The following is a 13,540-nucleotide window of genomic DNA, read 5'->3' as shown; positions in this document are numbered from 1 at the left end:
ATACGTGTGTCGTGAGTATCTGAGTATACTGTATAATTAACAAGAAATGGAAAGGAGGGCACGATAATGCCAAAACTAAGTACACGAAAGCGGGTCCCACCGATTATATCTTGGTGTCCGTTCAATCTCCGATAGTCGCGCACGGAAAGGCATATGCTCCGGCCATCCTCTCCGGCTAGCCGGAAAGTGGTTTTCGAATTGGACAAGGGCCCCACGCCGGCGGCGGGTCGGAGCCAGAACAAGAAGCATTGATCAATCTCACACACACACAACACAGGAGGCCACTCTGCTCGTCTCCTCGTCTCTGCCTTTTGGCCGGCCGGCGACGTCACCGGCAAGTACCAAACTGCCCCCACCGCTCGATCGCCTCGCCTCGCCTCGCCTCTATAAATACGGGGCCGCCGGCTTCCGCCACAAGATTCTGCCAAAACGATCCCCTCCTCGGCTCGGAATCCGCCGCCCGCCCGTTTCGCCGTCGCCATCGGACTTTCTATCTCGCCGCCGCCGCCGCATCCTCCGCCCCTAAACCCTAGCTGCACTTGCTTTGCTGCTATGACCGAGCCGTAGGCGATGGAGGACGATGGCATCGAGGAGCGCGTGGGCGAGAGCTCCTGGCCTTCCGCCGCCGCCGCCGACCGGGGGGCCTCCTCGGGCGGCGGCGGCGGCTACACTGACATCCGGAAGGAGATCTTCGACCGTCTCATGGCCAAGGGAATCGAGGAGGTCGTCTCAGACCCGTCGGTCTTCCTCCAACAGCTCCACCGGCACTTCGAGAGGCTGCCGGCGAGGTCAGCGCGTCATCTCATCTCTCTTCTCACCTGCATCTGCATGCTTGGTCCGGTTGACTTCCATGTCCCGGCAATTATATTAGCAGCTACTCCATCGATTTGGACGTCGACAAGCCGGAGGACGTGCTGCTGCACCGCAGGATTCTCGACGAGTGCGCCAACAACCCCGACAAGCGCCCCATCTTCCATGCCCGCTTCTTGAAGGTGTGCAGCAGCTCGATCGTGTCTCGAGTTCCTACTTGCTTCTCACTGAAAACCGAAAGCGCGCCAACACAGACTGATGAGCCTCTATATATGTGAGCAGCGCATCGAGGGCCAGGCCCCCCTGGATTCAGAAGACAATAAGCCACAGGAGAGCCCATCCACGAGCGAAAACGGTAATAGTGGGGGCTCCCTCACCTCCACTTTGAGGTACAGTACAGGCTAAAAACCCACGCACTTGGCAGCAGGCAGCAGGCAGCAGTTAAATCCTGCAGGTGCTACCTTTGTCCTTTGGTGCTGCAAGTGAACTCAACCTGCTGCCGTTTCCATCAGCTTTAATTTCTCAAGGAAACAAATTATGTTGTACCTCGTATCAGTATTATTTCACCTACAGTACTGTTATATCTTGCTTGCTAATAGGTATACATATATATATGTGCTTATATACACTGCACAGAGAAGCTGAATTTAGGGGATCTGATGAACTATGTGAAAGGATGCTGGAGGACCTGAGTTTGGAGAGAAGAAAAGTTGTGGATGACTCTGAGGCCAGTTCTGCGAGGTACGTATTTCTCTAGCTACTTCAGAATTAATAACACACATAGCCTCAGACCTGTATCATAAGTCAACGACTCTTGTATTGAATCGCCGCCATCCATCTTGTTAACTTCACGCTTGATCTGAAACATCCACCTCGCTCTATCATAACTTCACCCACAAAAAGCTCATCATGCTCCTGTTTTGATCTAGAAAGCTTGAAAGACACTGAAGGCGAAACTACCTGGTTGAAAAAAAATATGGCTGTATGCCTGATTGGTGTAATCATATAAACATTTCTGCCATGCTTTCCTTTCTTGTGAACAGAGGGGGTCTGCAATCGTAGGTCAATGGGAAGAGTTATTGCTGGAAGCTTCTTCTTTGATGTGAAAGCTACCTTTTGTAGTTATAATCAGTGCAGTGTTCATGTCTAGATGTGTCATGTTCTGTTTGCTAAATTTGGTTGATCATGAGCACAAACTTCTAGGTTATAAATTATGAATTCAACATATTCTTGTAAAATGATCGGTCCTCGCCCGCTTTTATATTTTACTTAGCGAGTGCTGTATTTCGAACTTCCTTTGGAGATCATTCTCTTAAATTGCTTGAGATATGTATATGTATCGTCTGTTTCACGACACTGCCGTAATTGACATTCAAATATCCACAGGAGAGACACAGGGATTCGCCATATTCATGAAGTTATTTTTTCTACCAATGACAAGACAAAGCTCCTCGCTGAGGTAAGACTTAGAACACCAATCCATGTTCTATGTGGTTTCTGTTTAGGCTTCCGATGAATGAACTTCCATATTACTTAGGTGAAAATTTTGTTCGCGCTGTTGTTTTGTAGCTATCTGCTTTGCTGTCTGCAGTTGGACTGAACATTCGTGAAGCTCATGTTTTCTCAACAACCGATGGCTTTTGTCTGGATGTATTTGTGGTTGACGGCTGGCCTACAGAGGTAAACATAGACTATGATTGTTTAGTGCTAGCTTGTTTGTTGATATATTTTTGGAGAATGTTCCTATTTGGATTTTGCAAACTTACAGTGTTCTTTTCTGGAGAGAAAAGAGATTTTGAATTATACAAATAATTGGCTATATTGTCAAGCGGCAGATAATACAAACTATGTGTAACATCCCTAGCTAATCTCAACAAGATGTATATGCGACATCAGAACAAGGCATCCTATTCCTAATAACTTTGTTCACAGAAGGTGAAAAAGGGGAGGAGTACCTCTTAAATAGCCAATAGTTTGCGGAATATGTTAATATTTATGCTAACTCATGAAGTTATGAAATTGAGGGTTTCATGCTACCATATATATTGAATTGGGATTCCCACTCTGCAGGGTAGAGTACCCAATTTGTTTTTCCCCATGTGCTTGATAATTGACATATTAAATTATCTATTCGGCATCTTGTTTATGAATCTGTCGATTTTATTAATGATTCAGGCATCAGTGCTTTATGTTAAATATTTTGTTTGCACGGATCTATTGAGAGAAAACACTGTGTAATGCTGATTGCAGGAGACGGATGATTTGCTACAGAAACTCAAGGAGACAGCAGCATGCCGTCATGTATGCTGCTTTCTTTCTCCACTAGTTTTACATAAATAGTTAAAATTTGCTGGTGCTTTCCTGGTTACTATGTGTCACCGTGATTGTAAATTACCTTTTCAAGTCAATACAGTGTTTTTATACTTCTACCAGCTTTATAAGCCAAAGGAATGAACCCATTAGCTTAATATTTTTCTTACAGACGTGAATCCCATGTGTTATGTAGGCCTCATTGTTGAACCCAACGAATTCTGCAGCCACAGAAAGAATACGAGAGCTGCAGGAGAAGATTGGTGATTCAAATGTCGACAGGAATTTCCTGGAGATTAAGGAGAAGATTGCATCCGGATCTTCCGGAGACTTGTAAGAACAAAGTAACACTTTGCAAAGAGTACTATGATATATGAAACCAATTGTTTGGAGCAATATCAGCAACTGAATTGCTAGTGTTTGTTTCATGCCCTTTGCATGCATTACATATTAAGGAAGTGATTTGATATGGGGACACCCTGAATAAACATAAGCAAGAAGCCGGCTTAATCATGAACTCTAGAGACATCTAGCTTCATTGAAAAAAAATGTATATTTTGACTATATATACACGGCAAGACCTCAAGATAGTTCAGCAATCAAGAGGTTGTGTCTGTGTTCTTGTCTGCAGATTCCGAGGAACTTATCATGGTATGGATGTCGCAATAAAATTTCTTAGAGCCGAACATGTTAATGACTCTTCAAAAGTGGAGTTTTTACAGGAAATAACGATTCTAAAGTAAGCATTCATACTAAATAAATGTGGTACGTAATAACATACCGAATCATTTAATTCCAGATAATTCTAATAGCCTATGTTGTGCCCAGGAGTGTTAATCATGAAAATGTTGTTCGGTTCTACGGGGCATGCACAAAGCAGAAAAAGTATGTCATTGTAACAGGTGATGGTCATATTGGCTCTAATCTTAATTTCTGCTATTTGGATGGGTGTCAGCGTCATTGCTATCTTGAATTTTTCTTATTGAAACAGATTTATTATATTGATACTGAACTTGATTCTATTAGCTGTATATTGTTGTACTATTTTAACTTGTACATTGTGTAATTAGAGTTTTCTGCTAACTGCATGGTTGACTAGCAGTAGCGAAGTTTGATTATGTTATCTTCCGTTGTAGATAGCCGTTGTGTAAATCATCCTTGGCTATATTACAAATAGAAACTTGCACTATTACAAAATCTAATTCTGGTTACATTCTCATATATGAAACATCACATATGAGAATATAAGCCCAAAGATTTTAATCTCAAAGAAGCCCCTGTGGCCTGTGCCATGAATATGCTTATTTAGTTTTTGAGCCAGTTAGACAACTGGATGTAATTTCATCTGTCTAGAGTTTCATTGTCAGACTATTCATCTATCTTGCCAGCTGACATTCATGGGATTATATATATTGGTTCTCCTATTGGTTGTGTCCCTTTCAGAGTATATGCCTGGAGGTAATTTATATGACTTTCTTCACAAGCAAAAAAACAATTTGGATCTCACAATGGTTCTTAGGATTGCTATCGGCATCTCAAAGGGGATGGATTATTTGCACCAAAATAACATCGTCCATAGAGACTTGAAGGCTGCCAATTTGCTGTTGGGTTCTGATCATGTATGAATATTATTTTGAAATCATGCAGTTACTAGTTCATGGTTCATCAAACATTGACAACTGGTCTGTGAAAATAGGTTGTGAAGATTGCAGACTTTGGAGTCTCAAGGAATCCATCTCAAGATGGAGATATGACTGCTGAAACTGGTACCTACAGATGGATGGCGCCTGAGGTGTGTTGATTCCTTCTAGTATGCTCATGAGAAGCTCATCTTACCAGATCAAAAGCATTGCTGTATGGACGTGTTAACTGTTATGTTTTCACATGTTGACATATTCCCCCATTGAGATGTACAAGTTATAGGTGTTGAGGATGATTACTTTTAAGTTTTAATTGTTGCACTTGTCGTCCGAACAACAGTATGCAAAAGCTTTCTTCCGAAAGCAGTTCTTTCTGTGCAAGTAGGGACATTTTGTATCTGCATCCTGCTTATAAGAGTCGCATGTCTTACCAGGTAATAAACCATAAGCCCTATGATCACAGGGCAGATATCTTCAGCTTTGCTATTGTTCTGTGGGAGCTGGTCACTTCAAAGGTAAGTCATGGTGCCATGTCCAGATTTGACTCATCTTGAGTTATATGAGCAACTACCTAGCCTTATTTGTGCTGTACCTGTAGATCCCGTACGAAGATCTGACACCCTTGCAAGCTGCACTTGGAGTGAGGCAGGTAATTTCAAAATGAGCCGGGCCGGTTGCTAGCTAGTGGTAGATGCGGCACAAGGATGAAGGGTCACATCACAATAATAGACTAAGCTTTACTTGCTCCTTGTTTATACAATATCAGGGGATGCGGTTGGAGATCCCCCCATGTGTGCATCCGCAACTGTCTAAAATGATTCAGCAGTGCTGGGATGAAAATCCCAACGTGCGTCCCTCCTTCGCTGAGATCACCGCAGAACTGGAAGACATGTTACAGCATCTGCAGGTAACATTCTTGTTCTCTATGTTGTTAGTAGCTACGCTGGGCAACGGCGAGAAATGAAATGATTTGTGCACTGATGGTGGCCTGATGAAAAACTGAATATTTTTGCAGGCCTCCAAGGGAACCCACCGTCATTCCAAAGCAAAGGTGCACAAGAAAGTACAGAGATAGATAGAATAACCAGGTTCTCAGTAACCTTGTCAAGAATAGCTTGCTTAAAGGAGTTTTAAGTATCATCGCCCATATTATATATATATGAGGCGGCTATTAATATTACGCTACGGTTAGTTGCTACGAAGATGCTGCTAGTATATATAGAATGTTTTTACAAAACATGGAGCGATATGGGGTGTTTGACTTGCCTATATAATCTTTTTTTTGCCCGATGTGTGTTTCTGTTGCTCCCAAAATACAGTAGTACGCATACAGCATGAAAGGGCAAACAAAGACATACCCATGTATATAAGATGGCTTGCAAGCAGCATAAATAGTGTTGTCTACTTGTTTCCCATTTCTACATGAAAAAATATTTGTTTCGATTGTTTTGCATGATGAACCATATGGTTCCTGGATCTTCGACTAGCATTCTTGGCAAATTTCTTTCCATTTCCCTTTCAAAAAAAATCCTTCTATTTCTAAAACTGGAAGTGAAGAGATTTTTATTTCATGATGAGTCATTTGCATTCTTGGGTTTGGCCTGGTTGGCGTTTGCTCTTCTACCACACTTGGATTGGCCACGCTCTCCTTCCTTCGCGTGCTTTCGCGATGGCGACCACCGACACGACGACGACGGAGGCGCCGGCGACGGTGGGCGGCTATGAGCTACTGGAGCGCCTGGGCGGGCGCCCGCCGTCCACGGTCGTGTGGCGCGCGGTCTCACGCTCCACCGGTGCGCCCGTGGCCGTGAAGCAGGTGCGGCTCGCCGGCCTCCCCGCCCGCCTCCGCGACAGCCTCGACTGCGAGGTCCGCTTCCTCGCCGCCGTCAGCCACCCCAACATCATCCGCCTCATCGATGTCATCCAGGTACAACTCCAAATTTTCTTCTACTAGTAGTAGTAGTAGTAGTAGCAGCACGGTACGGTACGGTACCAATTATCAATCGCCGCCCTTCTCCATTTGCATTTGGGTCAGACGCAGAGCTGCCTGTACCTCGTCCTGGAGCTGTGCGAGGGAGGGGACCTGGCGGCCTTCATCCGGCGCAACGGGAGGGTAGACGAGCGCGTGGCCAGGAATTTCATGAAACAAATTGGTAATTCACTTCTCCATCGGTTGCCATGCTATGCATTCAATTCACGACTGGGGATGTGATGTGCCCCTTGTGGCAGGAGCTGGCTTACAAGTGCTGCGCCGGCACCATGTCGTCCACCGGGACTTGAAACCTCAGGTTTCTTTTTCTCATCCTTTTTCTGCTCTCTAACTGAGATGGATCACCAACCTTTTTTTTAGTAACTGTGATTATCCATCCATCCAATGTTGCAGAATATCCTACTGTCTTCTCCGAGCAGCGATGCAGTCCTTAAGATATCTGATTTTGGCCTTGCAAGGTGCTCTCATCAATTTTAGATACCTGCTGAATTAAAAATTTTCGACCGACCACAGTAGTCTTTTGACCTGCAGGGTTCTTCGTCCTGGGGAGTATGCAGACACAGCTTGTGGCTCTTGTTTGTACATGGCCCCAGAAGTGATGCTGTTTCAAAAGTACGATGACAAGGTATGACGGTACGAGGGGCATTTGTGTTCACACGGTCAGTTGGTACCAACATGATAAATCTGAACCTCTAATCTTTCAAAAGCAAAGAAAAAAAAACTGAACCTCTGTTGTGCGCAGGTAGACATGTGGAGTATCGGCGCGATCCTGTTTGAGCTCTTGAACGGCTATCCCCCATTCGAAGGCAGAAGTAATGTGCAGGTGTGGCTGCCCCTCTTTCTGTCTTGTCTGAGTCGTTCATCTACTCTGAATGCAACAATTTATTATGTTTGGGAGCTTAATTTCTGTATATCTTCAGCTACTTCAATGCATAAACAGAAGCGCATCTCTTCCGTTCTCCAAACCTCTGCTGTCCAGCTTGCGTCCCGATTCTGTTGAAATGTGCACGAGACTACTCTGCGCAAATCCAGGTCTGTCACACGTCATCCAAAATTCGTGATAATTTGGTGACAACAGCTTATAATGTGGCACAAATCTTTCAGTGAGGAGGCTGTCCTTCCAAGAATTCTTGGACCACAGCTTCTTCAGAGTATGAATGCCAGCCACGCTGAGAAATGGACGGGAGTTGAGAACCATGTGATGCTGTACTCCTACTGTTTGGTCTTCTGTTGTACTACTTGACGCGGGTGTTGATCTGACTGTAAAGCTTCAGAGAGCTTGTTTCCTCGGGATTATGTACACAGAATGTGAATGTGTGCATTGTGGTCATCTGTATCTGTTCTCTCCCATTTTTTGATCGAGGAGCCCATCAACATCTGAAGATCTCCCTGGTGAAGACCATGTTGCCTGTTGAAGAAGCCTTGTCCGCTCCGCAATAACCAGGCAGAGCCCAGGAAAGGAGCCCCTCCTTGATCCAGTAACCTGGCCTGACTGAAACCCAGCCAGCAGAGGCGAGCTGTTTGCCGTGGCATTTGGCGCGCATCCCACAAATGGAGCGGCGGAAGATGATCGCCGATCTCCTCAGGGCAAGCGCCAAAAGCTCGGCCCTCCGCGGCGGCGTCCAGCTGCACGCCGCCCTAACGAAGCTGGGGTTCGGGTCGGACACCATGCTCAGCAACAACCTGATCGACATGTACGCCAAGTGCGGGAAGCTGGCCATGGCAGCCGAGGTGTTCGACGGAATGCCCGGGAGGAACGTGGTCTCCTGGACTGCCCTCATGGTGGGCTTCCTGCAGCAAGGGGAGGCCAGGGAGTGCCTCAGGCTGCTCGGCGAGATGCGGGCCTCCTCCGAGGCCGCGCCGAATGAGTACACGCTCTCGGCGAGCCTCAAGGCCTGCGGCGTTGCCGGCGACACGAGCGCCGGTGTCCGGATCCATGGAGTCTGCGTCAGGACGGGGTACCAGGAGCACCACGTCGTCGCCAACTCGCTGGTGCTTATGTACTCCAAGGGTGGCAGGATCGGCGACGCACGGCGAGTGTTCGACGGAACCGCCTTCAGGAACCTCATCACCTGGAACGCCATGATCTCCGGGTACGCGCACGCCGGCCGTGGCAGGGACGCGCTGCTCGTGTTCCGGGAGATGCAGTACGGGAGGGAGGAGGAGGCTGACGAGTTCACCTTTGCCAGCTTGCTGAAAGCTTGCAGCGGCCTTGGCGCTGCGCGCCAGGGCGCGCAGGTTCATGCGGCCATGACGGCTAGAGGGTTCTCCGCGGCCTCCAATGCCATCCTCGCCGGCGCGCTGGTGGACCTGTACGCCAAATGCCGGTGCCTGCCGGTGGCAATGCAGGTGTTCGAGAGCTTGGAGAGGAAGAACGCCATCCAGTGGACGGCGGTGGTCGTCGGCCACGCGCAGGAGGGGCAGGTGAGGGAAGCAATGGAGCTGTTCCGGCGGTTCTGGAGCTCCGGCGTCCGAGCTGACGCCCATCTTCTGTCCGGTGTGGTGGGCGTGCTGGCGGATTTTGCGCTGGTGGAGCAGGGCAGGCAAGTTCACTGCTACACTGTCAAGAACCCGGGCGGGCTGGACGTGTCACTGGGCAACTCCATGGTCGACATGTACCTCAAGTGCGGGCTGGTGGACGAGGCGCAACGGCTGTTCCACGAGATGCCGGCGAGGAACGTCGTCTCGTGGACGGCGATGATCAATGGCCTCGGGAAGCATGGACTCGGCCGTGAAGCCATCGGCATGTTCCAACAGATGCGAGCAGATGGCGTGGAGCCTGACGAGGTGGCCTACCTGGCGTTGCTGTCGGCGTGCAGCCACGCCGGCCTTGTCGAGGAGTGCCGGTTCTACTTCTCAAGGATCCTGCAGGAACGCAGGAAAGCAGAGCACTATGCGTGCATGGTCGACCTCCTCGGCCGCGCAGGAGAGCTCAGGGAGGCAAGGGACCTCATCCTGACGATGCCCGTGGCGCCGACCGTCGGCATATGGCAGACGCTCCTGAGCGCGTGCAGGGTGCACAAGGACGTCGCCGTGGGCCGGGAGGCAGGCGACGTCCTCCTCGCCATCGACGGCGACAACCCAGTGAACTACGTCATGCTGTCCAACATCTTGGCGGAGGCCGGCGACTGGCGTGCGTGCCACAAGGTGAGAGACGCCATGAGGCGCAAGGGGCTCAGGAAGCAGGGCGGGTGCAGCTGGGTGGAGCTCGACAAGGAGGTGCACTTCTTCTACGGCGGCGGCGACGACACGCACCCGGAGGCCAGCGACATCCGCCGCGTCCTGAGGGACGTCGAGAGGAGGATGCGGGAGCAGCTGGGGTACAGCGCCGACGCGCAGTTGGCGCTGCACGACGTCGACGAGGAGTCGCGTGTAGAGAGCCTGCGGGTGCACAGCGAGCGGCTCGCCGTCGGGCTGTGGCTTCTGCGCAACAGCGACGGACAGGACAAGGTGATCAGGGTGTACAAGAACCTGCGGGTGTGCGGAGACTGCCATGACTTCTTCAAGGGCTTGTCGGCTGTCCTCAAGAGGGTGTTGGTGGTAAGAGACGCCAACAGGTTCCATCGGTTCGAGCAGGGCGCGTGCTCCTGTAGGGACTACTGGTGACTCGACAGCACTGCGCCCGCCCAAATCTGACATTGTATTCCCTTTCTCTAGTTCTATTTTGATCTGATCAGCGGCAACCAGATGTTCAGTTATTGGGCAATATCCAGCCTCATTTCCCGGCTGGCATGATGGGAACTATCCCCATTTATTGGACGAACAGTCATATACCATACATCATGGACAACAAGCAACAAAGAGAAAAGGAGACCGCCCAATCAATTCAACGGCAGGCAATAAAATCAACAATCCAGATGCTATGGGCTCTTTCAGAAGGCAATAAAAACTGCCAACCTCATTTCACCGGGCTACAGCTATACCAACATGCATCAGTTTATAGCAGCCATCGCCTTTTGTGACTCCACTGTCTTCAAGACTTCCTCCCCCATCCGCTTGCATCCAACCAGTGTCTGTAATTGAGAACGTAAGTTTCCAGAAAAGAGGTAAAACAAAATGAAACGCCATTGGCAGCTTTGCAAACTTGGTACTAGCACGCCAATTTGGCAGTCTAAACAGGCATGGGCCTACCACATTCCTTACATAAGTGCATCGTACAAGAAGATGATTCCTAAGTGAGCACCAAGTACTCGAAATTAAACATACACAATATGAAGCTAACAAGATTTACCCCTTTATAACATCAAAGAAAAGGTAGAAATAAACACTTTCCTTAAAATGATTAAGCAATGCTAAACACTTAGAAGAAATGGAACCATATGATTCATCAATAGTTATGTCACGAATTCATCTTACCGTTCCAGGAGAATATATGTCCCCAGTTCGGAATCCCTGGTTCAGAGTTTCTGTAACTGCAGATTCAATTCTCTTTGCAGCATTTTCTTCTCCAAGGCCATATCGCAGTAGCATTGCTGCACTAAGAATTGTAGCTAATGGATTGGCCTTGTCCTGCACCCAACAAATAACAAGAGGAAGCAAATTCAAACAGAGCTACATAAATTAAGCCAACCCAGTATCAAAAGAATTATTTAAAAAATAGAAGTCATCTTAACCTGCCCAGCAATATCAGGGGCAGAGCCATGAATAGGTTCAAAAAGACCAGGTCCCTGCACAGAAACATAACCACCTCTTGAGCTGTACATCCAAGTTTTTAGCAGAATATTGTAGCTTCCATAAATGATCTCTAGTGGGCTCAAGAGCATTGGAGGAGTCTATTACCGATTCACCAACACTGGCAGATGGAAGCATTCCAATGCTTCCCGTAATCATTGATGCTTCATCAGACAGTATGTCACCGAAAATGTTGTTTGTGACAATTGTGTCAAACTGCAGCGATACAGGAAATTTACTAATTCAGGATGTCAAAAGATCCAACTGACACTTGGCCTGAATGCAACGAATCACACAGGAAAACAGATAATAGCCAGAACACAAACAATCACACAGGAAAACAAACAAACCTGCTTAGGATTCCTAACAAGCTGCATTGCAGCATTATCGACATACATGTGCGAGAGTTCAATGTCAGGGAATTCAGAAGCTAGTGCAGTCACCCTTCTTCTCCAAAGCATGGATGCCTACAATAATATTGGAGCAAAGTGTTATAACTTTCCAATAGGTATTCTAGTGCCAGCGTAATGCTAAAAGCTGATGTACACCAATAAATTCTACAGATCCTTTATACCATGTATCAAAAAGATGGAGATTCAATTCAAATGGAAAAGATCAAGTAACATTCCAACATTTGGGACAAGCAAAATACAGTACCTCCAGGACATTTGCTTTATCAACTGAGCATAGTTTCCCTCTTCTCTTGCGAGCAACCTCAAATGCAACACGTGCGATGCGATCAATCTGGAGATGAAACAGATGGTCACATCATCGCCAAGGATCAAAACTGTACAAAGGAACCTTTCAAAAGAAAATCTATACAAGAATGCATTCTTCAATAAAATATTATCAAATAAAAAAAATCTGTGTACATTATAGATATTCTCCTAGAAATGATATCCTGCCATCTCTAATTAGTTCCACTAAAGGCATGAATGTTAAAAATGGATGGCACTATTTAAAAATATTTGTTAGGAGATAGTGAAGGATTAGGGTGGAGTCACCTCAGAAGCTGAATAAACTTCTGTGTTGAAGCCAGTTTCGTCGCCGTTGTCATTTGTTCCAAAACCCCTAGGTTTGCCAAAGTATATTCCTGCCATGGAGGATTATAAATTATTACTATTGGCAAGCACACGGTTTATCAGAGTGCACTCGCAGATATTGAATTGAAAATGGAATAAACTCTTGGGTCATGTTTGAACAGAATTTGGTCAACATTACCTCCAGTAAGCTCTCTGACAACCATGATGTCAACACCTTCAGCTACCTCTTTCTTCAGAGTAGATGCATCGACTAGCTACGATTTGCAGATCAGTTAAACAACCAAACAGCCACAGTACATATATGTTAAGATGTGGCTTTGGTATACCTGCGGCAGTACCGCGGCTGGACGCAGATTGGCAAACACACGGAGCCCAGCACGGAGCTGGAGCAAGCCTGTCTCAGGCTTGAGGTGCTTCTCATTGTTATCCCACTTATACCTACATCGACAACATGAGAACAGAGTTGGGGAGTTGCGAACAAACAAAATGCACTTGGCTGCTGTCAGTCACCACTGGGACTGCTGCTGAAACAGCCGCCAACTCACCCCCCTATGGCTCCGAGGAGGACGGCATCAGAATCCCTTGCTGCCGCGAGCGTTTCGTCGGGGAGTGGTACGCCGGTGGCATCGAGCGCCGAGCCGCCCATCAGCTTCTCCTGGAACCGGAGCTCGACGCCTGTGCCGAAAGATAAAAAAACAGGGCTCATCGCCCTGCCGATACTAACGGATTTCAAGCTAAGGCATTGGATGTCGACGAAATCAGCTTGCCTTCGAGTGCTACGGCGAGGGAGAGAACGTCCTTGGCGACGGCGACCACCTCCGGCCCGATGCCGTCCCCTGGGAGGAGCGTGATGTTGTAGCTCCTCGCGGCGGCGGAGCACCGGAAGGAAGCCATCTGCCGCGGGCGCAGCGGCGCGCCGGCGGCTCGCCGGCGGGAGAAGGCTAGGGTTTTGAGCGGCGTAGCTTGCAGAGCCGCCGCCATTGCTGCCGCTTCCTAGTTTGGTTGGGCTTAGCCACAATGGTCTACCACTACTACAAGTCAATAAGTGTTTGTTTGATGGGCTATTCGGCCCAGCC

At 47.8% G+C, this 13,540-nt stretch overlaps 3 protein-coding genes across 5 annotated transcripts; 2 read left to right on the top strand and 1 right to left on the bottom strand.

The window, feature by feature from the left end:
• The first annotated feature begins 405 nt into the window (after positions 1–405).
• Positions 406–10,547, top strand: LOC120642181 (putative pentatricopeptide repeat-containing protein At3g15130). Of its 3 annotated transcripts, XM_039918607.1 has the most exons (24): positions 406–788; positions 875–992; positions 1,093–1,199; positions 1,447–1,551; positions 2,197–2,269; positions 2,380–2,490; positions 3,061–3,111; positions 3,317–3,453; positions 3,752–3,859; positions 3,949–4,022; positions 4,509–4,578; positions 4,640–4,739; positions 4,817–4,912; positions 5,195–5,275; positions 5,359–5,409; positions 5,527–5,667; positions 5,776–6,687; positions 6,796–6,913; positions 6,990–7,048; positions 7,144–7,208; positions 7,282–7,375; positions 7,493–7,573; positions 7,671–7,782; positions 7,855–8,086. In XM_039918607.1, exons 1-17 carry the CDS (start codon positions 571–573, stop codon positions 5,833–5,835), a joined length of 1,701 nt encoding a protein of 566 aa, XP_039774541.1. In that variant the 5' UTR covers positions 406–570; the 3' UTR covers positions 5,836–6,687; positions 6,796–6,913; positions 6,990–7,048; positions 7,144–7,208; positions 7,282–7,375; positions 7,493–7,573; positions 7,671–7,782; positions 7,855–8,086. The 3 variants fall into 3 exon arrangements, with proteins under 3 accessions (XP_039774541.1, XP_039774540.1, XP_039774539.1); XM_039918606.1 differs by having other exon boundaries at positions 409–788; positions 4,564–4,739; XM_039918605.1 differs by lacking the exons at positions 406–788; positions 875–992; positions 1,093–1,199; ... (11 more) ...; positions 5,359–5,409; positions 5,527–5,667 and having other exon boundaries at positions 5,845–6,687; positions 7,855–10,547.
• LOC120640400 (serine/threonine-protein kinase ATG1a-like) lies at positions 6,430–7,040 on the top strand. The gene is made up of 3 exons (XM_039916229.1): positions 6,430–6,687; positions 6,796–6,873; positions 6,990–7,040. Exons 1-3 carry the CDS (start codon positions 6,430–6,432, stop codon positions 7,038–7,040), a joined length of 387 nt encoding a protein of 128 aa, XP_039772163.1.
• Positions 10,446–13,482, bottom strand: LOC120642182 (3-isopropylmalate dehydrogenase, chloroplastic-like). Its single transcript, XM_039918608.1, has 11 exons — positions 13,232–13,482; positions 13,010–13,139; positions 12,791–12,902; positions 12,643–12,718; positions 12,426–12,514; positions 12,079–12,165; positions 11,772–11,888; positions 11,530–11,637; positions 11,364–11,417; positions 11,107–11,259; positions 10,446–10,763 (listed from the first exon to the last, which is right to left on the bottom strand). The coding sequence occupies exons 1-11, from the start codon at positions 13,443–13,445 to the stop codon at positions 10,683–10,685; spliced, it is 1,221 nt and encodes a 406-aa protein (XP_039774542.1). The 5' UTR covers positions 13,446–13,482; the 3' UTR covers positions 10,446–10,682.
• Positions 13,483–13,540: the final 58 nt, after the last annotated feature.

Source organism: Panicum virgatum, chromosome 7K (assembly GCF_016808335.1).
Source record: "Panicum virgatum strain AP13 chromosome 7K, P.virgatum_v5, whole genome shotgun sequence".
Lineage (NCBI taxonomy): Eukaryota > Viridiplantae > Streptophyta > Magnoliopsida > Poales > Poaceae > Panicum > Panicum virgatum.
The sequence above is the reverse complement of the archived record's forward strand: the minus strand, read 5'-3'. Positions and strand labels throughout refer to the sequence as shown.

Bases quoted from the DNA above. Each gene is read 5' to 3' on its own strand.
- LOC120640400 (XM_039916229.1), top strand. From the start codon at position 6,430: ATGGCGACCACCGACACGACGACGACGGAGGCGCCGGCGACGGTGGGC. The intron at 6,688-6,795 runs GTACAACTCCAA...CATTTGGGTCAG, and splicing joins GCCTCATCGATGTCATCCAG to ACGCAGAGCTGCCTGTACCT. The intron at 6,874-6,989 runs GTAGACGAGCGC...CCCTTGTGGCAG, and splicing joins TCATCCGGCGCAACGGGAGG to GAGCTGGCTTACAAGTGCTG.
- LOC120642182 (XM_039918608.1), bottom strand. From the start codon at position 13,445: ATGGCGGCGGCTCTGCAAGCTACGCCGCTCAAAACCCTAGCCTTCTCC. The intron at 11,889-12,078 runs GTACTGTATTTT...ATATTATTGTAG, and splicing joins ATAAAGCAAATGTCCTGGAG to GCATCCATGCTTTGGAGAAG. The intron at 10,764-11,106 runs GTAAGATGAATT...TCTCAATTACAG, and splicing joins ACATATATTCTCCTGGAACG to ACACTGGTTGGATGCAAGCG.
- LOC120642181 (XM_039918605.1), top strand. From the start codon at position 8,302: ATGGAGCGGCGGAAGATGATCGCCGATCTCCTCAGGGCAAGCGCCAAA.